Source organism: Coturnix japonica, chromosome 2 (assembly GCF_054131305.1).
Source record: "Coturnix japonica strain WE chromosome 2, WE-NBRP24, whole genome shotgun sequence".
Taxonomy (NCBI): Eukaryota; Metazoa; Chordata; class Aves; order Galliformes; family Phasianidae; genus Coturnix; species Coturnix japonica.
This window is the reverse complement of record NC_140664.1, coordinates 118,988,681-119,014,883: the sequence shown is the minus strand read 5'-3', so window position 1 is coordinate 119,014,883 and position 26,203 is coordinate 118,988,681. Positions and strand designations below refer to the sequence as shown.

At 35.6% G+C, this 26,203-nt stretch overlaps 1 protein-coding gene across 12 annotated transcripts in view; it reads left to right on the top strand.

Annotated features, from left to right (window-relative positions):
• The window catches only part of AKAP9 (A-kinase anchoring protein 9), a 102,652-nt gene that overhangs the window by 55,931 nt on the left and 20,518 nt on the right, over positions 1-26,203 (top strand). For 6 of the 12 annotated variants that reach the window (XM_085540609.1, XM_085540605.1, XM_085540608.1 and 3 more), the window contains 19 exons: positions 200-311; positions 739-952; positions 2,477-2,573; positions 3,413-3,505; positions 4,293-4,658; positions 5,119-5,343; positions 7,259-7,399; positions 7,948-8,051; positions 8,758-8,963; positions 13,222-13,433; positions 16,961-17,123; positions 19,490-19,702; positions 20,919-20,957; positions 22,215-22,447; positions 23,306-23,425; positions 23,861-24,037; positions 24,190-24,294; positions 24,719-24,871; positions 25,127-25,306. In XM_085540609.1, the coding sequence (XP_085396735.1) occupies positions 200-311; positions 739-952; positions 2,477-2,573; positions 3,413-3,505; positions 4,293-4,658; positions 5,119-5,343; positions 7,259-7,399; positions 7,948-8,051; positions 8,758-8,963; positions 13,222-13,433; positions 16,961-17,123; positions 19,490-19,702; positions 20,919-20,957; positions 22,215-22,447; positions 23,306-23,425; positions 23,861-24,037; positions 24,190-24,294; positions 24,719-24,871; positions 25,127-25,306 (3,153 nt within the window). Of the gene's footprint in view, positions 1-199; positions 312-738; positions 953-2,476; positions 2,574-3,412; positions 3,506-4,292; positions 4,659-5,118; positions 5,344-7,258; positions 7,400-7,947; positions 8,052-8,757; positions 8,964-13,221; positions 13,434-14,985; positions 15,725-16,960; positions 17,124-19,489; positions 19,703-20,918; positions 20,958-21,481; positions 21,656-22,214; positions 22,448-23,305; positions 23,426-23,860; positions 24,038-24,189; positions 24,295-24,718; positions 24,872-25,126; positions 25,307-26,203 lie in introns of those variants that run through there. The other 6 variants (XM_085540606.1, XM_015853357.3, XM_085540604.1 and 3 more) reach the window with 4 other exon arrangements.

The following is a 26,203-nucleotide window of genomic DNA, read 5'->3' as shown; positions in this document are numbered from 1 at the left end:
GTGTAAACAGGCTGATCAACTATCCATAAATGAATACTTGATCATTCAAGCTGTAAAATGAAACACATTTGTTATGTCAATTACATTCTCTTGTGTATTGGCCACTGACCTTTTGTATATGTCTGTAAATACAGTTAATATTTTTTGCATTATTGCTGTGCAAATTTCTGTCCTTTGTATTGACTTGATTATTTCTTAGGTGAAAGAATCGTGGCTGTTGTCTTCAGAACCTGAAGGAAGAAAAGAAGAGGAAGCTAACTATCTGGAAACAAGAAAGGAATCTTTGCAGGCCTCTTCACAGAGTATAATGGGTAAAGAAATGCATGTGCTGTTTTTAATGTATACATATTCAAAGAGAGCAAGAGAAAAGAGAATGTGTAACCTTTAACTGACTTTTAGTTTACAACAGCTTGAATCATGTAAAAGCTATTTGCAGATTTTATGGTATGATACCATGCTTTTCTTAAATCTCTAAAATTTAATTTAATTGCTTTCTATGAAGCAGTTTTAGTTTGTTCTTGTTCAGTTTTCCACAGCTAGAGTTCTGTTACTTTTAAGAAATAACAGGAGATGGAGGTTTTATTCAATTTTGCAAGATGGAAGACTAAGTTATCTACTATGGAAAAAAGTAAAATAAATATTTTTTTTACTTTTGTTATTATTCAGTTCCAACACTGATAGGAGCTTGGGATGGGAATGAAATTATACTATTATATTTTTTTCCTTTTCCACATTCAGATAATCAGTATGTAGATCCTAAGATTCACGATCACTGTTGGAAGGAGATGGAGAATATTAAGACACAACTTGAAGAACAACATGCTCAAGAGTTGGAGCACCTCAGGTCTTATTTCCAACAGCAGCTGAAAGAAAGTGAGGAGAGGTACACAGCAGAGATTAAACATTTACAGGATAAGCTTCAGAGTGGTGAAGTGTCCCCTGACTACACAAGGTATTGTCAGTTCTTTAAAGCTCACAACTTTGTACTTCTTACAAATAGAAGTGTTCCAAACAACCGTTCATGTAAAGCTATGTGTTTTACTTTGAAATTTGAATTCTCTTGTTCTTTCAGGAGATGTTAATTGCTGCCAAGAAATTACATAAACATTTTGAACAACATAGCACAGTTTTAGAATTGAGAAATGTTGTAAAATATGTTGTATTATATTTTTATAGCAAATAGAGTGAGATATGTTAATTTGAGTAATATATAAACATCACTTCATGTTCATGAACGTTTTAGCTGTAAGTTCAAAACTTCCAGCTCAGTAGGCTGCTGAAAAGTTGACCACCCTTGAAATTCCAGACAGTGTAGTTGTCATTATACCATAATGTATGTTCTCCAGCATACTTGCATGGAATTAGTAGTTTAGGAGAATATATAGCAATAACGTTTGTGGCAGAATTGAGATCAACTTAGCAGGTTCTGGCTTTCACCAAGTCATGGGCCATAGGACATGCTCATCAGCCTCTTCTTGACCGTGGCCAGTATGACCATACCAACCTGAAAGAAGTACAGTTCCTTGAGGGGGAATCCTGACAACTGCAGAGCCTGGTGCTGATTCTTTTGCTGGAATCTGTGGGGGTCTTCAGAGGGTGGTGGGTGCTTCTGATTGTGATCTGTTCAGTATCCTCTCTTGTTTGCTCTTTGTTTCATTTGTTTCGTGTGATGTACTCCAAGTCTGTTCAATATTTATGCATTTTTCTGATCTTCAACAAATCTAACAAGAATGCTAAGTACATTGTGTTAGGTTTTGTAGCTAAAAATGGAAAAGATTATAAAATTATCATTCTGGAATTCCATTTCAGGATTGTTTAAACTAACTCAGATTTGAGCAAAAAAAAAAAAAAGGTTTTTGTAAAACCGAGTGTAGGTAAAGACTGTAAGCCTCACAGGTAATAGTTACTTTCTAACAAGCTGCTTTCCACCTGGTCTCTTAGCAAGCCATTCATTTCTTTGTGCTAGCAGATAACAGACCTTTTGAGGGTGTATTTCTTTTAAGCCTTTTTTAGTGTGACTGTGAAAAGGGAACTGCAGATTTCGTGTATGTTTTTGTTTTGTCTTGTTTTTAATTGATTTGCAGCACTGAATATATTTCAACAGGTTGATATTTACATATAAACTGAATTGTATGGATTTCTTATTGTTTTCACGTGTATGCCATTTCTTACTGAGTCATGTTGGTGACAAATCAAATCCTAATGATTCAAACAGACACTGTACTATTCACTTTAATTTTGTAGTCACTGAGCACAACATGTTCTCAAGTAGCTTTAAAGCAATTGTTTGGATGGTGTAGGCAAAAACATGGGGAGAGAGATGTGAAGAAAATATTTGCAGTTATTGGTCTTTGAATGTGACTGGTGTATATGCATATTCATATAGTGCCTTATTTGAATGGAAGAAGAAATAATATATGCTGAAACATTTATTTTATTTTAAACCCTGCCCTCTCTGCTTCTTTTACCCTCTTAGTATATCCCCAGAGCCACAAATGAAGCTAAAAGAGTCCTTCAGGAAAGTGAAGTGCACTGAAAATCCTCATCAACCAAGAGCAGATTTAGCACTGGAGGTACCATATAATTCAGTTGACAACTAATATGCATACAGTAGATATAATTTAGATTCTATGGGCTACGAGATGAAATTGAAATACTGACTAACATTTGATAGCAATAAAATAATTATCTCAGTACTATGTTCTACACTTGACAATCCACATTAGAGAAAATAGAAAAAGATAGAGATTTTGGAAAAAAAAAAAAAAAAAGCTTTGAGAAGTGATAAGCCCTAAACTTGCTTAATTGATCCTGTTTTTTCCTTTTTAATTTTTATTTTGTATTATTTCTCTGAAATGAGGTTTTTTTATTGGAATGCTTCTCATGAAAGTGGGAAAATGTTAGTGTTCAAGGATTTCTTCAGGAGTTTTTAAAATGCTGAGGTTTGTAAAGACTACTCATGGAAAAAAAATATTTAAGTGAAATCCTAGTACTTTTTAAGTACAGGCTGCACAATTTAGGAGAAACTTTGAAAAAGAAAATGGTCCCAAAGATCTTAGAAACTAAACGCAAATGGAAGAGACTCCAAACATTCCTCCTCTAATATTGCTTTAAACCTTGCTGAGAAATTCTCCATTTTGAAATATAGTGAGGTTGTTTCATACTGTGATCCCGTGGTTTCTGCCTTGATAGTTCAAATAGCGCTAGAAAATGAGTTGTTTCAAACTCAACTTCTAAAATCTTGGTGCAGAAATGTGGGAAAGTTCTTTACCCTTTTATTTTGTGGTACAAAATTGTTGTTTATATGACATAAAGATGAGCCAGTTGAGGGGAAGTTAATCTCTTAAAGCATTTAAAAATCATGAAATAAAAGTGCAAATAAATGATTTGAGATTTCATGTTTTTCTTACAGCTTGCTAATGAAACTGAAATGAAAAATGATCTGGATGTTGTACAATTGCTAGAAAAACAGTACCAGGAAAGATTAGAAGAAGAAATAGCAAAGGTATTGCATTTATTTTGTTACTTCAAAATATGCTTTAAAATACAGGTACTTTTATTTGTTGTTCCTGATAGTTTGTACAGTTGCAATATTGTTTGCTAAATTCTGTTTTTGCTTTTTTTGATAAAAATTTGATCCCTTCTGATTCTGCATGTGAAAGTCTTTTTCATAAGCTTTCTGAAACGTGATTGCATGGTGTTTTGGGATTTTTTGTTTGTTCCTTTGTATGTGCTTTTTATTTGTTTATTCTTTACTATGGGATTCGTTCATTGAGGACAATGTGTCCAACAAACCTATTGTTTGGTTTCATGGCTTTTCATCCTGTTCCTACCATATATCTGTTCATGTGCAGGGTGGTGTTTCCTTTTAAAACTCCAGTGAAAACAGATCACACACAAGCATTCTCATTACTTTAGAAAATCCTGAGACTTAGGGAGTGGGTTTCTTGCTACTTTAACCTTAGCAGCTGGTCAATTCTAAAGATATTAACAGTTTCACATACTTTCTGTTCATATTGTGCTATTTAGTGTATAGTGTAAAATGCATAATTTTTATTGGATCTGGTGACTTTCTTGAATTTGACTCACCTTATAGCTTCTAGACTATTTAATACATATGTACATATATATTCTTTTACCTTTTAATTTACTGCTATTTAACAAATAGTAAAATCATAGATCAGAACTTTTGCTACTTGTATTTCTATTACTGATGGTAAACAGGGAGATTTCTTCTGCAGCAAGAGACACTACAAAGTATAAGTTAATGCATATTTTTCTTGTTTCTTTAGGTAATCGTGTCAATGAGTGTTGCATTTGCCAAACAAAGTGAATTATCAAGAATTGCGAGGCAGAAGAAGGAAGAAACACAAGCACAAATTGTGCATCAACAGGGAATGCATTTTGAAATGAAAAGGGAATGTAGCATCGAAGAGGTTGATGGCCCTCTTAAGAAAGGAACAGAAAAAAGCAAAGATGAAGAACTGAAATCACTTTGCAAGGAACTCAGTGAAGAGTCTGGTGAGATGGGCTTGCTTGGAGAACAGCTTTGTTCTAACAGCAAGTCTGGTTATGTATTAGGACAGACCACACATGAATCAGTGACTCCTGAAGGGCTGTTCTCCCATGTCCAAGGGCATACGGCAGAAGAAACATTGGTGAGTGTTTAAAAAAGGATAGGTAACAGCACACTTGAATTACATACTTGAATATAGCTCCGTTTCAATGTGAAGACACCAAAGAGAGAAATTAAGATAAAAATTGGAATGTTTTCTTTTGCCTTTAAAAGGTATGACAACTTTATATCTCAAATTATCTACCTTCTTTTCAATACTCTACCACATTATTATAGCATTCTGCTACACTGTGAGGAAGGGAGTATGACATTGATTATGGGAAAACAGGTTCTTCCATTTTTTCATTAAAAGTCTATTGCAGGAGGTAAATGATATAAAGACCTTTCAAGCTGTTGTTACCTAGTGCCTGTGCATGGAACCGATTAAAAATTGTGTTTAAAGAGTTAGAGTGCATTTAAATGCACCTCTATGCATTTGAATCCTTCCTAGTAACTGTCTTTGGGCATGAAATGTTAAAATTACAATAACTGCAATATTTCAGTGCAACAATGTGATGGCAGCATCAGACATGGAAACATCAAGTCAGCTGCTAATATATGAGGAACGCTTGGAAGACATGCGTCAGGAACTGGTTCGTCAGTATCAGGAACATCAGCAGGCTACAGAATTACTGAGACAAGGGCATATGCAACAAATGGAACGTCAGAAAGAAAATCAAGAGCAACTTCTAGCAGAGCTTGAGAGTCTTAAAGTGCAATTAGCTGAGGTAATGTGGTGCCTGATGCAGTGAGCTAACAGTGGTTTAAGCAAGCGACTTCATCACTCAGATTTGTTTGTACTTGTGTATCTTCAGACACGCCTTTAATATATGCACGCACACACATACATTTCTGTGCTTATGTACACACACATATGCATATGTGGCACATTCCAGTTACATGGCCCTGTGCAGGATGCAGGTTAGCAAGCACTGACATTAGTGAAGCCCCCAATTACAGCTAGAAATGTTACAGAATGCTGTGTTCTTCCTCATACCTGCTTAAAGATGTAACTTCAGCAGTAACTGCAGCTTCCCGCAGAGCTCTCTTCCCTATCACCCATTTTCCTTTTTTCCACTGTTGGCATTAGTGTGATTGTTGTGAGGGCTGTGAAACATAAGTCTGGAAAGATAGGGGAACGCAGGCTTTCAGCATTCACTTTGGCTAGTCTGGTTTCTGGTTAATGTGTCTGTTGTCAGGCTCCTTCCATCACTTTCTTTTTTTTCTCCTCCTTCTCCCCTAGTCAGCTGAATCTTGTGGAACAGAATTTTGTCCACTCTGTTTTTCTGCAGCATGTTGTCGCTTAATAGAATCTAAACCACACTCATAGGAGATTTGTTGTTTTTCTTGAATGAACCAAGGCTTTGGAAGCTAGCAGGAATTTCTTTGTGTAGTTGGGTGCCAACTAGCACCAAAGACATCCTGGAGGGGGAAGTCATTCCAAGTAGGGCAAAGTGCTTTGGCAATCTTTAATTGTTATTTTTCCTAATCACGAATGATGAAGTCCTTATGGACTATGTTAGGATGAAACAAAATCAGTGTGGTCTGGAGAGAAACACCGCTGTGTTTCTTTGCCTTTGAATACTGTATCTAATTAAAAGCCTATAGCAGATATGCTAATGGAACTCATTAAACACATTAGTTTATCTTAGTAATTGAATCTTCCAAAAAAATGTCACTTACAGACTTGTCTTCAAATCCCTCAAGACAAATTGAAAAGTCTAGTAATCTGAATTCAGAAGAATTTGTCTTGCTCTGATTTGTTTCCAAAAACAAATGTGGAAATGTGGAAATAATAATCAGTGAATTCTGAATCCTTTTATTTCACTGTCAAGTGGAAATTTGTTTCCTTCAGACTCTACCCAAACTGTTCTGCTTAATTTTGGGATCAAGGAGCTTGGGAAACCAGAGTATAAGTCCTTTATATTCTGGTTGTATGGTTCTTGTACAGTGACAGTTGTCAGTTCCTCTCACCTACTTTATAGATATTTTAATGTCATTTATGCTGGTAATATTTTCTTTTAATATATGTATAATATATATATATATATATACATATATACACACATATATATTATAATTTATATATATGTATTAGCCTTTATCTCTATGCTGATTTGCAACTGCATTATTTGTGAGGAGTAGCAAACCGGTGGAAAATATTAGAACATGTGCTGCTGGCTTTTCTCTGGCGTTTTTTTTTTCATGTGTCAAAGATGTTTATGCATAAGAACTGCATAGGATTTCATACATCATGTGTAAGCCATGAACACTTACAGCAGTTCTAAAAGAACATGTGTGTAGGCTTTTCAAAAGAACATACTCTCATCTTTTTTTCTCTGCTGTTCAGTGTATGTACAATGGCATGTGACACTTAGATGTTAAACTTCCAGTTTACATTGTGATCACCTTATTTCATAAAGAGCACAGAAATTGTAGGAAAATTTTAAATAAGCTATAAGATATTTAAAAAAACAATTCACTGAGTTTAGTTCTAGATAGCTTTCAGCCTCTTTATAAACATTTAAAGAAGTAGACTGAATTTTCATTGTGCAAAATATGTAAAAAATTGGAAGTGACAGGACTCCCTGGTACTCAGAAGCTTAAAAACTAGTCTGTGCCTCTGTACCACTTCTTTCTTAGCGTGTCTCAATGGAGAATGACAACCTGGCTGCAGAGAGAGAGAGAATGCTTTTGGAAGAACTGAAATCATTGAGACAACATCCTGTTCCTGGCAAAGAGAGGCTCTTCCGTGAGCTACAGAACAGCAGCACGCAAACAGAGGTGAGTGTGGACTTTGTCTTTGTTGGCATCTGTGATATACAAAACTAGTAAGATTTGGTTTTTCTGCAACTGGGTTTGATGTAACATACTTTCCTAAAAGACACAGGGCTCTTGAATGGAACAAGCTTAAGAACTGTTAGACTGTAAGGTACTGGTAGACATAGTTTGTACTTCAGGTCAGCAGAAGCAAGTTTAGCAGCTTGTAGGTGGGGATTCATACAGCTGTTTGCTCAGGTAAGCTCATATTCATATTGCTATAGCAACAACAACTGAAAGCACAAGGACTGTTTAATCAGCATAACAAAGTACTTTCTAATACGCCCTGCCTTGGACTTCCTGTTTTGTTTTCATTTGTTTTAGTTTAACTTTTTCCGCATAGGAAAAGTATTTCTTGATTTGCAATTTCACACAGAAAATTTATTAACGACACACAGCTGATTTCTATTCTAAATTTCATATTCTACTGCTTCGTAGAAGAATATGTGGTTTCTGGCATGACAGGATTTCTCTCTATTTTGTCTTCCCTCCCTCTGCAAAAACTTGCTCAGAATGAAAATGAAAACCAAAATGATATGGGAGAGCAAATCTCTGAGGATGAAGACGAAGGAAGAAGGCCGGATGAAGTATCTTCTGCTCTGCTTTCTAAAGAAAGGTGCTTAGAACTGTTAGTTAAGAAAATATTACTTAAAAGAAAAAGAAAAATTCTTGAGAATTATGATCTTGCTATTAAGTTAATAATTATAAGCTTTATTGTGATGGAAGTTCATGATAATGTTTGGTTTTTTTTTAATTTTAGATAACCATGTTTCTAAGTTTACATGCTTCAGATGAAACAAAATTTTGTTTTATAAAGCCTGGTTTTCTGATGCATAGAGAATTAACCAAATGTTAGTTTTACTATGTCTTTCCTGTATAGAATCAAAATTTCTACACAGGTATGTATATAACACATTGTATTTACATATGTGTAATAAATTCATATTAATGTAATTATTGTCTATGATAATACATTTTGAGTATTCTGCAATCTGTGTAGACAAGCAGTCTGTATTTGTCACCATGAGAAAAGAGTAAGCTTTAAGTGAATATCAGGCAAAGGTGAATCTCTGACCATTTTAAAAGAAAATCTAGAAAAAATACTGCGATATCAGCACACATTTTCATTTTTAAAAAAAATGTCATTTAACACAAATATGCTTTTTAATGTTTATGTGTGTTATCTGTTTTTCAGTCTTAAAAGTATTCTTAATTTTACTGATTTGGTTCCAATTTTTTCCTAATTGCAATGGTTTGTAAGGGATAACACTTCCTTTGAAAGCAGAGGAAAATGAAATGTCTCATTAATTTCTGTCGTGCAGGCATGTTTATCAGAAGGCCAATGAGAAACTCATGAAGATTCTTATGGAAGTTGTAAAGACAACTGTGGCCATGGAAGAAACAATTGGTCGCCATGTTCTTGTGTTACTGGATAGGTCTGGGAAAGTCCAGCCTTCTAAACCAGCTGGATGGGACACAGAGGCAGAGGATTCAGTAAAACCTAGTATCCGTGTGGGATATGAAAAAGGTATTTATTGGTTGGTTTTCTATTTCATAACGATTCACATTTGCTCTTCTTTGGGTTTTTTTGAGTATGACCCAGATGCTTATGACTCATACTCAGTGTCCTTTTGCAAAGCCTGCAACAGTATGGGAAGATGATTGAGAAATAGAAAAATAAATATGTTCCTGTTCAGGAAGGCAAATAGTAAGAGAATGAAAAGTAGCTCATTGGCTTCTTTCACCAACTTGACACCTTCCTCTGTATGCATGTGGAACGGAAGCTGGTGTCAAAGGCTGTATTTCTGCTAATACATATCGTGTATAGAGTAGAGCTGGCATGGGACTGCCTGTATCTATGCTTGTGCACTTCATTAGCCTCCTAAAAAGAGGTTGGTGGCATGAAAACAGCCTTCTGGAAACAGTTCCAGGAACTTTCTGTCTGCCAAGCCATGCACATCAGCTGTTTGGAGTAGTGCTGGTTGGCAGGAGCCTGTAGGAGCATTTACCAGTGTAGTTATTTGCTTACTAGTATTTGTTTGGAATTTTAACTACTGTGAATGCAAAAGAACCTGTAAGCCAAATACTACATTTCACTATTAAGAAAACATATACTTCAGAGTAATAATCAGTTGATTTCTCTAAGGGTTATCTGCAGTGAAATGTGTACATCTGCAATCTAAGGATTCTTGAAGTTATTAAGTTAAAAGCACTTTTATGCTTTGTAGTACTGTGGTTTCATTAAAAATCCTCCTAACTTCTATTTTTCTGCACATTTTGCTGTATTTAATTGTGAGGAAAATTAATGTAGTTTTGAAAATTCAGATTTTTGAGGCTCTGCCTTTTTTTGCCACATTTTAGATTGGGTAACTGAGCTTCTGCCTTAAATTTTTGGTACATGTCCAGGTATTAGAATTGAAGGAATCACTTTATTCAAAATTGAATACTTTTGCATTTTACTTTGGGATGGGCAATGAAGTGGGTATAATTTGCTTATGTTGAAACAATATGTGGTATCTTCAGCCATAACCAGCTATCTGTCTTCCACACTGTCTCTCAGCCAAACAATGACACAATGACCAGGCTCAAAGTTTATCACCTCCTACTGTAATACAAGGTAGTCTTTAAATTTATGTGGATTGCATTTTAGATCAGTGTTCTATATTGAATATGACAGTTTATAAATATTTTTTATATTCTTTGTGCTCTCATTGTGTAGTGTAAAAAGTATTGTGATTTTCAGAACACACTTTGCTCAAAGAAATAGAAATGTATTCCAGTTATGAAAGAACTTATTAGAGGTCATCACAGTTGTATTTGTTGAGTTGTTACTTGGTGTATTCACTGGTGGTAGTTCCTAGTTATATCATGCCTATTCATAAAGCACTTTCTACTGTTCTCTCCCACATTCTTATTTGCTGAGAATATTGCTCCCTGCTTTCAGACTCTGTACAAAGGGCTAAAATATCATTGTTGCCCTTTGCTCTGCACAGTCATGCACACTACACAATATTTGCTTTCACTTTTTGCCTGTTCCTCCTCAGCAATTTCTATACTTGTCAGAAATTATTGTCATAAATGATTCTTAACAGGGATAGTTTGCATTACATCTACATGGGAGAACACAGAAGACTACCTTTCTTTGATATTTAGGGAGGGCAAAATATAAAATAGTGCCTTCATAATACCATACATTGTCTAAATGCACTGCAGACCTCATTCTTCTGAAGATTTCTGATGAAAGTGTACTTTCTTAAACGAAACGGAATTGTATTACATTCCACTGGCAGTGAAGGTCTACTTCATCATTGTTAATACTCTTATGTTTGCTATTAATGTGTTTTAAAGATGCACCTAGAGATTCACTATTTTAACAGAACAATTTGTCTGCTATTGGGGTTCCCCCTGAGCACAGAGCTGCACTGGGCTATCAGCTCTCTACATACCTGTTGTATATTACAATACTCTTTTTAATGGTCAGAAATAATGATGCAGAGGTGAAGATAAATATTAACCAAAGAGTAAGGATTAAAGGAGACTCAAGGCAGCAATGATTGTAATGGATGAATGCAGAGTGTGTAATTGACTTCTGATGTAGTATTTGCAGTTTATTTTTTTCTCTCTCTTTCAAAACATCTCAGCAGCATCCTTCCTGTGCTCGTAGTTCTGCCAGTCAGGTCAGACGACCCTTACAGTCACTGTGCTGTTTCATCAGCTGAAGAATTCAATCCTACTTCAAACAGAAATATTCTTCTTGTGCTTTCAAAACTGATGTTGTTCATTTTCAGTGCTCCCGCAGAACAGCCCAAAAGAATATAATCTCTTAAGAAAATCTACCGTTGTTTTCAGGAAGATAGAAGTATATAAATATAGTAGAAAATATCTGTGTATTTTAACCTCTGTGTGTTGTTGCATTTATTTCTAAACAGACTTTCTTTTAAATTGCTTAGGAAGTTTGTAGGAATAAATTTGTACTAATAAAAGTTTGATAATAAAATAGAAAAAATAATGTGTTCACTAAAGTGAACCTCTGACCTTCTGAACATAACTCATCTTTATGGACAAGCAGAGTTCAGATTACTGTTTCTGCTGAATTGTTTCAGCATTTTACAGAGCTGAATCGTTAAGGTCACATTCTTGTAACTGTTAACTTGATTTACATGGGTTGACTTGAGACCTCCACTGGACTATTGGCTAAAATGAGATTTCATTTCTAGAATAGAGAGTAAAGTTCCAAGTTCAGCCATAAAACATACCATTTGAAGTCAACAGCATTTGTGCAAAGTAATTGAGTGAGTTTGGAGGCTGGAGCCAGAAATCACCATGAAATGCTCTATCTGGGGGCAGAGGGACTGTCACCTGTGTGGTTGTGGCATCCCTTGAACATTAAACCTTCTGATGTACTTCCTGAGCTCCTTGTTTCCTGTGTATGAGGAGCAGAGTAGCGAGTGCTTATATCCACTGAACTGTACTCAATTTTTTGCTGTTTTTCAGCTTGTGACCCCTAAACATAATTCCTTGTGGAAGCATGGGAGTAAATGAGACCTTAGGTCCAAGTGACACAAAATGTATCTCAAATGAAATAGATATTGCTTCATAAATGTCAGTTGAGAGCCTATAAACAGCGTCTGTATCTGAAACTTCTGAGTAAACACTATATCTAATGGTTTTGTAGGCCCTGACATCTGACATGCTGAACTGCAAACTTCATGACAAAGGAAAAACCATAAACCTTTTTCATTGCAGTGAGTGAGTTTACACTAGGAAAAGACGTGTTTGTTTTTGAGAGTTGTATTCTATTCATTATTTTGTATCAAGGAAAAATAGAATTTGGGGGAGGAGAATTTGGTTTTAATACTCAGAGCAGAGATTATATTGATCACTGTTATGAGGATTAGTACAAATGGGGGTTAGGTATTCAACAGGCATTGACTACTCATATGAGCAATAGTTGTCTACTGTTGGGATGTACTACTGTAGGAATTCATACTGAAATCGAGATTTTAAAACAGGATTGTGCTTTCACTTGCCTTGTTTAAATAAATTCTAAATTAAGCTAATTTAGTATTTTCTGGGTGGATTACTGTCAGTTTAATACCACAAGCAAACTCTGCCTCCTGCTTTCAAACAAAATGGATGAATGCCTTTAAGCCAGTTCAGACCTCAGGAAGACTGAGAGTAGCGGGATATCATATTGCCCATCAGTTACCATCCTTGTCTTGTTCAACTACTCATTTTAATCAATTTTCAAGTCACTAATAACGATGCTAAATGCTGACGTTCTGTATTCTAGTCTGTATCCTGAGAAGTTGTCTGTATTACATGTGTATCGTTCCCTTTGCTCTCTTGGATCTGTGTTGTTTTTGCATCACTTACATGAACAATCATGTTTTAAAGGATGCTAATATAGCTGGGCATTGAGGAAAGAATGACTGATGGTCAGAGTGGTTTTATTTGTTTGTTTGTTTTACATTTTATAAGACAGTCTTACAGCCATTACTGCAATTTATTCCAAAGAGTAAGGAATCCAAAGCATACTGAATGGATGTCTAAAACATCCTGTTATTATCTCCTTTTCTCTCTCTCTCTTCAGCTCATTTTTAGTTAACACATTGAGTATTTGGTTTATGTAAATTTTATTAAGTATTACTAAGATATTTTCATTTCTGTCTTTGTGATCAGGACAAAATATTTTTATCGTGCTCTGATTTGCGTTTCTAACTGTGTCTCATGGTTTTCATGTATTGAAGTCCTAAGAGTCTATGTCAAAACTACTGTTTTTCCAGAGTCCTGCTCCTCCTACCACGGCAGTAATATGGGAGATGATGATATTAGTATGTGGTCAGGAGCCACAGAGGAAGGACTGCTGAGCCAACATCTTGCAGAAAGTGGAGTGGAATTCGATCCTGAAAATGAAGAACTGGTTCTGAATATTAGTTCTCGACTGCAAGCAGCTGTTGAAAAACTTCTGGAAGCTATCAATGAAACTTCCAATCAGGTAGTGTGTGAACTAATAGGAATGCATTTTGAATTTGGGGTCTTAATTCTGTTGTTTTATTCTTTGGTTTTCTCATGAATATTTTCTTATGTGCCAAAAGTCTGAAGATTCATTTTCGAAGCTGATACAGTGCTTCAGACACCTACTCCAAAAATTCTGCTTCAGCATTACTTCACTGATGGTTTTAGATTCCCACTGGGAATTGGGCTTGGACTACAAAGGATGCCTGAATTTAGTCTTGTTTATCCATCTGGGGCAGTCTTTCATTCCTTATGCAAGTCGCTCACATTTTGCTGCGATCCAGAGATGAGACAGGAGGTGTCAGGGCACATCTAACTGACCCATGTGAAGGGAGAGGTATAAAGGGAACTGTGCATGGTTCACTTGATATTTTGGTCAGTTAATTCAGCAAAAAGATGGAGGTCTCCGACTGTCACTTCTGAATATGATTTTAACCTGTCAGGTTAAGCACATGCCTTCCTTGCTATCAGAAAAGGGGTCTGCACTCCAGTTTTCTAGTGTGTGTTTGAGGTATGTGGCTCATGGATAGCTTCCAAAGAGGTAGCATATGGATTGTGCTTTCTCCTTTGCTGTAGGGGTATTTGCATGGTGGGATTTTAGTTTCTCTCTGGAGTACATCTCTGTTAATTGAAGTGGGAGTTATGTACCTAGCTCAGACATTTTGAATCATGCTGTTTATACCACGGTCCGTTCTTAGGTCACTGTTGTTTGAAGAACTCAGTCTTTAAATGCAGTTCTTTACTAGAATTCAAAGACTGTAATGTGTTTTGTGCTACTGACCAATATGTGAGTTAACAGGCAATGCAGAGGAATAACTTCAAAGTGTTGCAGTAATTAAGAATTAATGCTGCAACTATAGAAGTATGATCAATTCTCTATTACAGTTGGTGTTTCTTGTGAATATTTTGCTGCTGATATTTAAACACAGTAATTCTATACAGAAATTATTATTGTGACTGATGTTTATAAAGTAAGTACTGTTTGTGACACCAGTGAAAGTGATCAGTATATTCTAAGCAGCTTATTTTTATTTTCAATTGATCAGGAAATTTTATTTTACCTTTACAACTTCGTAGCTGAGAATTTGCCAATGCCTGTTGCCAGTATCTGTTGTATGGTTCCTGAATTACACATCGTTCCTGTATATGAGAGTCTGTATGTTACCTCTTCAAATTACTTCATGAAATACTGCAGAATGGGGGAAATAGCCTAAACCAATCACAGAGAGAAAAGATTTTTAACCTTTCCTCTTAATAATTTGTGTTGTGCGTACAAGCCACTGTGCATTTCCTAAAACAAACTTTAAAGAGTGAGAGAAACCTGGCAACTTCTTCAAAGTGACAGCTTGAGGCCTGTCTGAACACACATTTCAGACTGAAGCACAGTTTGAATCCTTTCGGGCAAGACGCAGAGTGGGTGTATTGTAACTCAAATTCCACCTGCAGGTGTTATATACAAGTAAATAAATCAGGCCCCTCCCCTATTCTTTGGCTGGGAGATACTAACAGGAAATCTTGAAGAGAGCAGAGTCTGAGAAAGCTCTTCCTGTTCAATTAACTTGAAGAACAGGAATGAAGACAAACAAGGACATCTCTGTATTTCTCTTTCATTGGCCGTAGGGGAGGTGGAAAATCATTTTTAGTTTCTGTTCTGCTTCCGTGCTTCTCTGCTGTAGCGGACCTGCTCAGGTAAAACAAAAGCATGCTTCCCTGCTGTGGAAATTACCTGCCCGCTGCTACTGGAAGATTTGTGTTGCTTTTTCATGTGAAACTTCTCCAAGGAGGACTTTTAGGAGGGACCATATGAAGTTTTCATGCATCTCTCCCTTGGATTTCTGCACTGGGTTACTCTCCTGACCCTGGGGATTCTCAGTAGGTTTGTCACTGACAGTACTGATGCATGTTCTCAGACTGCTGAGTGAATGCGTTCTGTTATAAACTGCTCTTAGCAATTTCTAAAGGCAGCTTAGCTAGTGCAAAATACCGATGTGACAGTTAAGACGACATTGACAGCAGCATTTGGGAATGGATTCTTACCGCACCTACTGGGCAGCTAATCTGTTGAATCCTCTGTGGACAGAAGGCCAAGAAGAAGACATATATGAGGTTGAATCTCGTGTGCCTTTGCCATATCCTTTTCCTTTCACTGAGCACTTGGATGAGAATAATTCTGTAGTTGTAAATACTGCAATTTTTCATTTCAAGCACAAAAGAAATGGGCACATTTTAAAAGTTATTTCTAGAATTTCCTTGCCTACACCACCTTACTCAGTAAGTATAAACTTTTTTTTTTACTTTTTTTTAAGAAAATATCTGAATTTGCTTAAATAGAAGAGAACGAATGCAGTGGAAAATGCTATAAACTTGCTATGTGTTGCTAGCGAATATTTTTCATAGGCAGTTTTAAATGGACTGTGAAACAGCTTTGGTTCTAAAATTCTTTTTTCTCAAGAAAAAGACATGGATGTACATTAATTTATATAGGTTTAAATTCTTTTTTGAAAGTATGTCAACTATTACATTTTTTTCCTCTATGAATAATTTCTGAAGTGGGGGGAGGGCACTGCAATCCAATGGAAACTTTTCCTTTGTAGCTTTCATGCACTGAGTGGTACCATTAAGTAGCACAAGTTTGCTAATGGCTTCTAATGATTTTAAAGCCAGCTAATTGTGCTCATGACTTGAGCTGGGGATGGTCAGAAAGCCATTATTTTTAAAGAAATCGAGGGATATTTGCACAATATAAACTGTAGTAAAGCCAAAAAAGTTACTGTCTGACAAATATTGGACAGTTATCCATAATATTAAAGGGAGAAAGATGGGAGAGAACCAGGAAATGTGCATTACTTCCTTTTCTGAAGTTGACATGTTGTCTAAGTTTGAATACCAGACACACCAAGGACACATGCCCCATTCAGGTCTGTCAGTTTGTATTTGTGTCCCTCCAAGAGCTGGATGTAGACTGTATATGTTAATAGTTGAGAAGTATGGGTCTTCTTGGTAATGGACCCATTTGCTATAACATACTCTGTGTAATCAATAATTCATTATTTTGGTGTCTTTGTTAATCTTCGTGTTAAGGAGAGAAAGAGAAGAAAAATTTATGTCAATTTATGTCAGAACTTCTGCTAGTTTTATGCACTCTGTTTAACTATTCTAAGCATATGGTGCATGACAGCTTACTCATGTGCTTATTTATTCATGTAAAGAAAGGTGAATCTAGTGTAAACTCATAAACCTGAAATTACCGGAACTAAGACTCGTATCTCGCCAGATAGCTCATTCAGTTCAGTATACTTTGCTTCTTTTGTTTGCATATTCTTTTATACAGAATGCCCTCCTGTTGTCCTCTATGAATATCAGTTGATCTTATCTAATGTCCAGTGAAATTATGTAGGAATTCACATCACACTGTTAAGCCACTATTAATGAAATATGAGAGACTGAACAGTTACTTATCGGGAGGTTTTTAATTTACCTAATCTCTGTAATTTTCCCCTGTGGTAGCTTGAACATGCCAAAATTACCCAGACAGAACTTATGCGAGAATCCTTCAAAAAGCAAGAAGAGGCCACAGAGTTTATCAGGTATCAGGAAGAGCTGCAAGAACGTCTCAGTGAAGAAACCAAAGCCAGAGAGCAGTTGGCATTGGAGCTTAGTAAAGCTGAAGGTGAGTTGTTAATCTTTGCACTAACCTATTAACTCGGTAAAGAAACTTCAAATTAGATCAGTTTCTTAGCAAATTTCAGAATGTTACCACTCTGTAAATCTGTTTAGCAATTTCTTAATCACTTTTTATTAAAAATAATAGTTTGGATATGAGTTGTTATCCCCAAAATTGATTTATTTTGCTATGTGCAATCATACTGACGTATTAGCAACTTAGAGTCATAGAACCTTAATAGTTCAGGTTGGAAGCCTGCTCAAAGGGTCAGCTAAAGCAGATTTCCCAGAGCTACATCCAGCTTATTATAGTATTTCATCACCCTCAAAGTGGGGGATAGGGAAGGAAAAAAAAATTAATCTTACATTTAAAAGTAGTTTCCTGCATTTCATTTTGTGCCTTCTGCCTCCTGACCTTAACTTAGATCCACAGAACACATATAAAAACATGGAAACTTCAGCCTGAATTTGGTGATACAGTGATTATATATTTCAGCTTACTCTTTGTTTGAAGTGATGTCTTTAAACATATTTGCAGCCACATCAAGAAGCGTTTAAAATTATTAATGTTCCAAAGTGTTAGAACTGAGGAAATCGAACATCTTTTTTGACATCAGAAAAAAATATGAACAAATCTAAAGGTTTTAATAATTTTTTTTTGGTAGTCAAAAGGCCTTATTGTCAAAGCAGCCTTACTGCTTCAGTAGGTGAATGTTTTGTTTCCATTTAGCATTTCCATTATGATCTTTATTTAGCAATTGGCAACTGACAATGGGAAAAGATGCAAAAAAACATCTATCCTACATGTAAGATCCCCATAGTAATTAGAAGAATAATATACATTAGTTCAACAGCATTTTCTGTTTCAGGGTGGGAGCAAGAAGTTTCATAGCTAAATTTTATTGCTAGAGAACACCACCTTGCCAGCTTTCCTCTTCTTTTTAAATAGATAATCCAAGATGAGTTCACATGCTATTAATAGTTGTGACACACATAACCGGAAAGAAAATGTAGGTTTCTAAGCCACATCTCTAAAAGTAGGGACTGTTAGTAACTTATAACTCCTGAAGTCATTACATCTTTTTTCAGCCTTTTTTGGTGGTCCTCAGGAATCAATGCATTTCTAAATTATATGCACTGTTTTGTGTACTGTTATAACAAAATAAAAACACCATACAGCTCTTCGTAATTTTTTTTCTGCTCATTGAACTGAGCTGTGAGCACAGCCTTATGAAGCCAAACTGCCTTCTCTTATCAAATTCCTTAGATAGGCATGCAAAACAGTGTCCGAGTTGCTTATATATCCAATGATACTCTGTCTTCTCTTGAGGTAAAGTGTGACATTTTTGATCATGTCTTTCTTATCACAAAAGCTGTTACAACTGCAATGTTTTCAAACCTCTGGTGTTTTTGTGGCATCAGATATGACTTACCTACCAAATGTGATGGAAAAGCTAACACCAGTCAGTTTGTTCACTGACACTGAGAACTGCCCAGGGAATCAGTGGAGTCATCATCCCTGGAGGCATTTAAGAAATGTGTGGATGTGGCACTGAGGCGCATAGTTTAGTACTGGGAGTTGGTACCTTGGGTTGGTGGTTGGACTTGATAATCTTAAAGGTCTTCTCCAACCTAAAAGATTCTGTGGTTCTAGTTTGGCTGGTTGATGGCATTCATTGCTACAGATTTAAGTGCTCAGGGGAGTTTTACACTTTTTATGTTGAAATTCAGTAGAAACATCTGTAGTTTTCCTGTATTCTCAAGCTATATTAACATTGGCTCAAGACTACATATTTATACTGGCAAAGCTGACTTGAGTATTGGAAAAAATACTACATCAGTTCAGTGGGCTTAGTAAGACAAAACCTGTAAGATAGGAGTGTGTGTCCAGCTGACAGGGCTCAGACATTGTACAGCTGAAGTCTAGATTGTCCTTTAAAACCATCAGTATAGTAGGTGACAGAACACACCTTACTGTGGAAACCTGTGAATCTTGCCCTCAGTTTTCCAACACTGTACTCTACAAGTTCAGTACTTTCTACTGCGCAATAAAGTGACTTCAGACACATACACTGTCCACAGGAATTGATTTGAAATTTCTTATTTCTTCCCGAGTTTATTACATACTTATTTTTTTCCTTGGTGTTTGAGTTCCTGTTTGCTACCAAGGTTGACATGCAGAAAGAAATAGTTACTGTTTTTGGTTATGTGGTATCCTTTTGATTGTTCATTGAGTAAGAAGAGAAGAACAGGAATTTCTCATGTACTGAGGATCTAACATACATGTGCATTCATGCGAGATTACTGCAGTGACTTGACCATGCTAAAAGTCCAAACTCTTATTAAATCTACCTAAAAACTGTTGTTCTACAGGCCTCATTGATGGTTATGCAGATGAAAAAGCATTTCTGGAAAAACAACTTCAGGAAAAAATAGATGTAATTGACCATCTTGAGCAAGAACTACTGTGTACAGGTAACAAATTGCAGGAATTAGAAGCTGAACAGCAGCAGATCCAGGAAGAAAAGGAGTTACTTGCCAGACAGAAGGATGCCATGAGAGCAGATGCGGGGCCAGTAGAGCAGCGTATGTATTCCCCACAATCTTTCTATAAGATTTTCTTATTTTTAAATGAGATAATGAGTGATCTTGGTGAAATTGTTTGTTTGGCTTTTTACCTCTTTTCAAATATTAATGGAAATATGAAGTGGCAAAATGTGATATTTTCATACCTAGTACCTGATGTTAGTGAGATAAGTTTACAGGGTGTTTGAACAAAATAAAAATGAGTGTTGAGCCATTGTAGATGTTCTTGAAGTAAACAAAAGCTTGATACCCATGGAAATCTGTTATTCATATTACTGCTGAAGATGAATGTCTCCAAGCTGGCACCTGTGTATAAAAATACTGGTCTAAGTATTTTTGAAACAGAGTTTGAGGCACTAGTGAGGTTACCTGCCAGAATGTGATTGAATTACACATGATGTCCGTAGATACTTTGGACATCAGAGGTATGCTGCTATATCAGATTCTTTGTTGGAGGAAGAATGGTGCAGGAGTTGCATGACAAGGAAAAGCTGTTACCACTACCCAAATCTACTTCGTTCTCCAGAAAGCAAAATAGATAAAGTAAAAATTAAAATACTGGTGATGGCAAAGCTTTTGGATAAATATCACATCATAAATATCACATCAGCTTAACTAACTGCTTACTCGGGGGGGTGGGGTGGGAAAGCATTAAACTTTATGAAGTAAATATGCCTTCTAATTTAGTAGCGTAAGGAAAAATTAATGTATGTTTGAAAGGTAAGAAAATTGAAACAGTGGTATTTAAGAATTGCTCTTCCTTTGAGGATTGCAGTGCTTACATGAAATTAGCATTTTATTTAATGTCTAAAAGTTTATGGCACTTTATTATCTCTCTGGCTTTGTAAATTTTATTGATATTATTTTATTTAAATGTTATAGTGAAATTTTAACAACAGCCAGTCACTACTTTTCAGTAAAGAAGATTCTTGTATAAGTCTCCTATTAAATTGTTTTATGTTTTATATGTCTAAATATTTTCAAGTATAGCACCTGTATGGGTACTGTAAGGATAAACTCTTTAGGTACTTATATCATGCATACCAGAATAACCTACCACATTCCCTAAGTTACCTCAACAACTTTGTCATTAAATGCCACACTCTCTTTGGCTTCATTTTCTCTTACATTGTTGCATCACAAGAAAACTACAACTGGCATGTAAATTACTTTGCTTCTTTTTTTGTTTTCTCTCTCTCTCTCTCTGTTCTCCTAGGCCTAGTAGATGCTGCAGTCGATGCAGCTTCCCAAGCAGGTGTGTTTGTATGTTGCATGGCCAATCCTGTAACTGGGTGGAAGATTTAAACGTACTGACATTGTTAATCAGGATTATTGGGCTTTTGGCTTACTGACATCACTTGTAATTCTTACTGGCCTGCAGCTTTGATGTTGTATTTCATACTCAGTTTTACATTTTGCTAACAACATTTCTTATGATTTCTATGCATAAATAAGCAAATTCATTAATAACCATCATCTTATTCACCTATGAATTACACATACTTAGTTGATAATGGAGGGATATTTTTGTAGGGTTTTTTTGTTTGTTTGTTTTTGTTTTTCTTTTGTTTCCAAATATATTGAAGCCTTTCATTATAATATCTGAACAATGTGTTATGTGGACATACCATGGTGACCTTAAAATTAGAATTGGTTCGGTATGATGTAAGATGATGGTGCCTAAAGGATATTTCTTCTATAGTGATTGTAAATTGTATTGTTTCTGTCTAATTATCAATCATGTTTTAAAGACTCTCCAAATGTAATTGCACTTTACAGTTTGGATTTTGCCTCAAGGGATGCCTTAACGGTTAGTTAACATGTACTTCAATGGGCTGTGGCTTAAAAGTCTTAATAGTGGTTTGGGCCTTTACTATGTCCGTGTGCCAGCATTTTCATGAGGAATCAGAATTGGGCATTCAGACATTGATTTTTGCAAAGCTACAGTTACAGGTCAGTAATTTTCCCCTCTGCCTGGCAATCTTGCTAAGTCTTTCAGTATTCCCTTCAAATTATTTCTACATATCACATTAAATGCTGAAGCCTGGGAGGGGACTGATTTTAATGATCCTAAGGAGGAATAAAATACTGGGTTTCATGCATTTCCATTGCCCTTGTGCTGACTAGCTGTGGTTTGAACCTGTGCTTTTCTTTTCTGTGCCAGTTATACAAAGACTGTTTAATTTATGTGTGACTTAGATTGGGAAGTGATCTAATATCATTTCACTGTCAGTCCTCTGAAGTCTGTCTAAAGGACAGCAGTTCTGGAATGAATTTGCTATAATGGATATCTTTATAATAATAACCAATAAAATGATTTATTATTTATTCTCAAAAAAAAAAAAAAAATTCAAAAAAAGAAAAATAGTAAAAACCCAAACCAGTTCATGTCCTTCTGCAGTCTACAGCATGGATACATACAGCCTTGGGAAGTGGTGGAAGTGGTTTTGTTTCATAACATTGATAACTATTCATATCTAAAAGTAGTGCGTGATGATTTTATTATAACCAGAATTACTAGAGGAAACAGAAAAGCTAATGAAAGAAAAAATTGAAGTACAACGTCAAGCTGAAAAGGAATATGATGACCTTCAGAAGCAAGTGAAAGTCTTGGAAATAGACTTGGAGGAACAAGTCAGTCGTTTCATAGAGCTAGAGCAAGAAAAAAATGCTGAGCTTATGGACCTAAGGCAGCAAAACCAGGCTTTGGAGAAGCAGCTTGAGAAAACAAGAAAATTTCTAGATGTAAGTATGATGAAAAGAGTCTTTCATGATGGTGGGTGGGTGGGCACTTGTGCTGAGGTTTGGTTTAGCAGTAAATAGAATGCACTGGAGAATTATCAACTGTGGAGATGAGGAGTCATTTTTAATTACAGAATTAGAATTCTAATGTTTTCTTCCAGTTTTCTGGGTTTCTGCAAAATGTTGTGTAGCATTCCTCTTTTTAGCAGGTACCTCAGATAGTTTATTTTAGTGTGTCAGTATCAGTGACTTCGTAAAACATGCAAACCTTAAAGGTACCGATTTCACTGGATACTGCCATTTGCACGCTGTTTGCTCTATAATAATACACTTAACAAATGTCAAACTGGGATGTAACAACTGAAATCAGACAAAAGGGAAACTTAAATTTGATCAATTTATAAATATAATCTCAGTGAGCTTTTGTGGCTCGTTTAGGGATTATTTTATTTGTTCGGGGTTTTCTTGTTGTTGGCTCCTCATCAATATTCACATCGTTAATTCCTAAGTTAATTCCTATTCTTAATTTATATTTATGCTGCGTATATTGAAGACAAACATTAAGAAAAAAAACAATAAAGTATTGACTTACTGCCATTCATGTTGTGTGCCTGGCATAGGAGAAACAAGACCATCAGTTTTGTGAAACAATACTTGGTGAAACTATGCTGTCTTCATGTTTTTAACAAATAGTATGAACCATGAAAGCTAAAAGAATTTAAGTCATAGTTGTAAGAAGTTCTGCTATATCAAAACACAGACATACTAATACCAGCCTCTCATTATTGCAATGTAATAAGGTATCTAATTCAGATACTTTTTAAAATCAAATATTGTATCTACATGATTCTCTAATTTCAGGAGCAAGCAGTTGACAGAGAGCATGAGAGAGATGTGTTCCAGCAAGAGATACAGAAGTTGGAACAGCAGCTGAAGGTTCCACAAAGGAGTCAGCCTGTCAACGAACATCAAAGCAGAGAGGTCAGATGTTTTATTACTTGTATTCAGTGAATATGTAAGATACAATGACAACTGTTAAGGTATTGCAATTGAACTATTTTATGGTGATTGCACAGCCCTATAAGCCCAGTCTGTCACACAGTTGTCCACCAGTTGAGTCCTGATCTAGCTGTATGCTGGACATTTTGTTGAGGACACTGTGAGTAACAAAGGCAGTATTTGAGGGCAAGTGATACAGCATGGAATATGTGACTTCTTTGAAAAGGATAGTAGTATTTCTTGTATGTAGCACTACAGTGTCCTAATCTTGCATTCTGTTCCACCTAAAGAATAAAAAATTCTTTACAAGACAAAAGAGGGATTTTTTTTTCCATAAAATATGAGTGCTGATACTATTGCTAGCAAACTTTTTCAATCTACTACAGTATATTCATCGTCTTTCTGTATTATCACCAGGTTGAACAATTAACAAATCATCTAAAAGAAAAAACAGACAAGTGCAGTGAGCTTTTGCTTTCTAAGGAACAACTTCAGAGAGATATACAAGAACGAAATGAAGAAATTGAGAAATTAGAATGCAGAATAAGAGAACTGGAACAAGCTTTAATCATCAGTGCAGATAACTTGCAAAAGGTATTCTTGGTTTAAAATTCTCATGTATTTCTTCTTATTATCATGTATTATTCTTATTTCTTTTCTTATTTTCTTGAGAACAAAGCAATATATCCTTTTGATTTGTTTCTTATTAAACAAGTAAAGTAACTAATTTTAATGCATATTTAAAGGTGGAGGAAAGGAAACAATTTGGTACCATTATTGTAAAAGGAGAATTACCTCTTGAAATACAACTGCAAGCTGAACGAGAAGCTGTGGACAGAAAGGAAAAGGAGGTAAAATATCTGTGTAATAATATTTCCACTGGTTGCTTGGATTATTTGTTTTTGCTTACTTTTGAGTGCAGTAAAGTATGAAGATGACATTTTTAAACATTAAATAGCTGTCCAGATCCCTTTTTCATTTCTAAATATTCTTGTAAGCCCTAATTATCGTTATAATTTCTGTTAATGGCTATGGGCTACAAAGTTATTTCTGTAATCAAAGTTCAACCCAATTAAGAAGATATTCACAGTGATTTCAGCTGAACAGTGTGTTTTAAAATTCTATTCGGTGACTCAGAGTGTCACTGAGTATACATTCATTTCTTTTTGCCTACAAAACTCTTCTTTTTACAGAAGAAATTGCACTTGAAAGTTGCAGCGTTAGTTTTTGATATGGTTGGCTGTTCCTTTTTCACTGCTTGTTTTGTGAACGCAGGTCACAAACCTTGAAGAACAGCTGGAGCAATTTCGAGAAGAGTTAGAAAATAAAAATGAAGAAGTTCAGCAGTTGCACATGCAACTAGAAATTCAGCGGAAGGAGGCTACTACACACTTGCAAGAGCTTGAACAAGAGAACAAATTATTTAAGGTACTTATGTAACTGGCAAGCCTAGAACTTTATTTTCCCCTCAGAAATAAAAACTTGAAAAATGCCAAATTATTTCTTTTTCTGAAGCGTTTTGTGATTCAACTTGCAAAATACTAAAAAGCTCATAAAATAACTCCTTATTCCATAAAATTTGTTGTTCCTATACTTTAAATATTCGTATAAAGATACGCAAAAACTGTTATGTACAACTGTAATGTGATTTTGGGTTTTTTGTGGGTTGTTTTTTTCTGGTAGGATGAAATGGAAATACTGGGACTGGCTATCCAGAAGTCTAAAGATGCCACCATAAAAGACCATCATTTAGTGGCTGGGAAACTCGCTCACATCATGCAAGAAAAGGAGCAAGAAATTGAAAATCTTCATGAACAAATCGCTAAACTGCAGCAGCAGCTTGAAGGCACAACTGACAACAAAGTAAGCACTTTTGAAATCTTTGTTCAGAGTCCTGCATTACATTGCCAGCTTTAAAAATAATAGTACAAATGTGAATAATGTATCTGCCATTACAGTATCTTCTCTTCCTGCTTTAATTTAAAAACGTTAATGCTTCAGTATCAAATGATGTTTTAACGCTGATCAGTTTTTCCTCTTCCACCTCTTAATTTTTTGTACTGTGAATACACTGTACCTGCTTTATGTTTGTTACTCTGCATTATGTTTCATTTTTTGTCCAAAGTTCTTCTTTCCTTGTACTTCTGAAAATGTAGTGATATTTGGGTTGCTGGACTGAATCTCATTCTGCCATCTTCCCTGCTGCGCCTTACCTTCAGTTATGTCCAGCAGTGACACCTGTTGGACATACTGTTGATTTTAGCAGCTGAACTTCTGTTCCTGCGAGTTTCTGTACTTTGCCATCATGCTGACATTGGCAACATATTTAATCCAGTTTGAAATGTGGTACAACCAGCATGCTGTCTTCTCTTAAAAAGCAGAGCAAATAAAGCAGATTCATCTTTATCTTATGCATTGAGATTTAACACCAGTAGTTTTCTGGTATCTTTCAATTATGTGTTCTTATGAAAATAAGCTTTATCTTCCTCCGGCTTACTTGCAGTTTATACAGTTATTATGATGAACTGGATTTCAATAGTTATACTACATATTTTGTATTCATGTAAGTGATAGCAGAAACTGGCCTCCAGTCTCATATTTTTTGTAGCAAAAACATTGGATCTTTACAGTGGAAGAATTTTGCATTCTGGCTATTTAAAACATGCAGTTTTTTAGTCATAAACCTTGTCCACAAAGCCCAAATTATTCAGTTAGGTAATAATAAGAGCTCTTTTACTACTCAGCAGCTCAGTGTTTAGC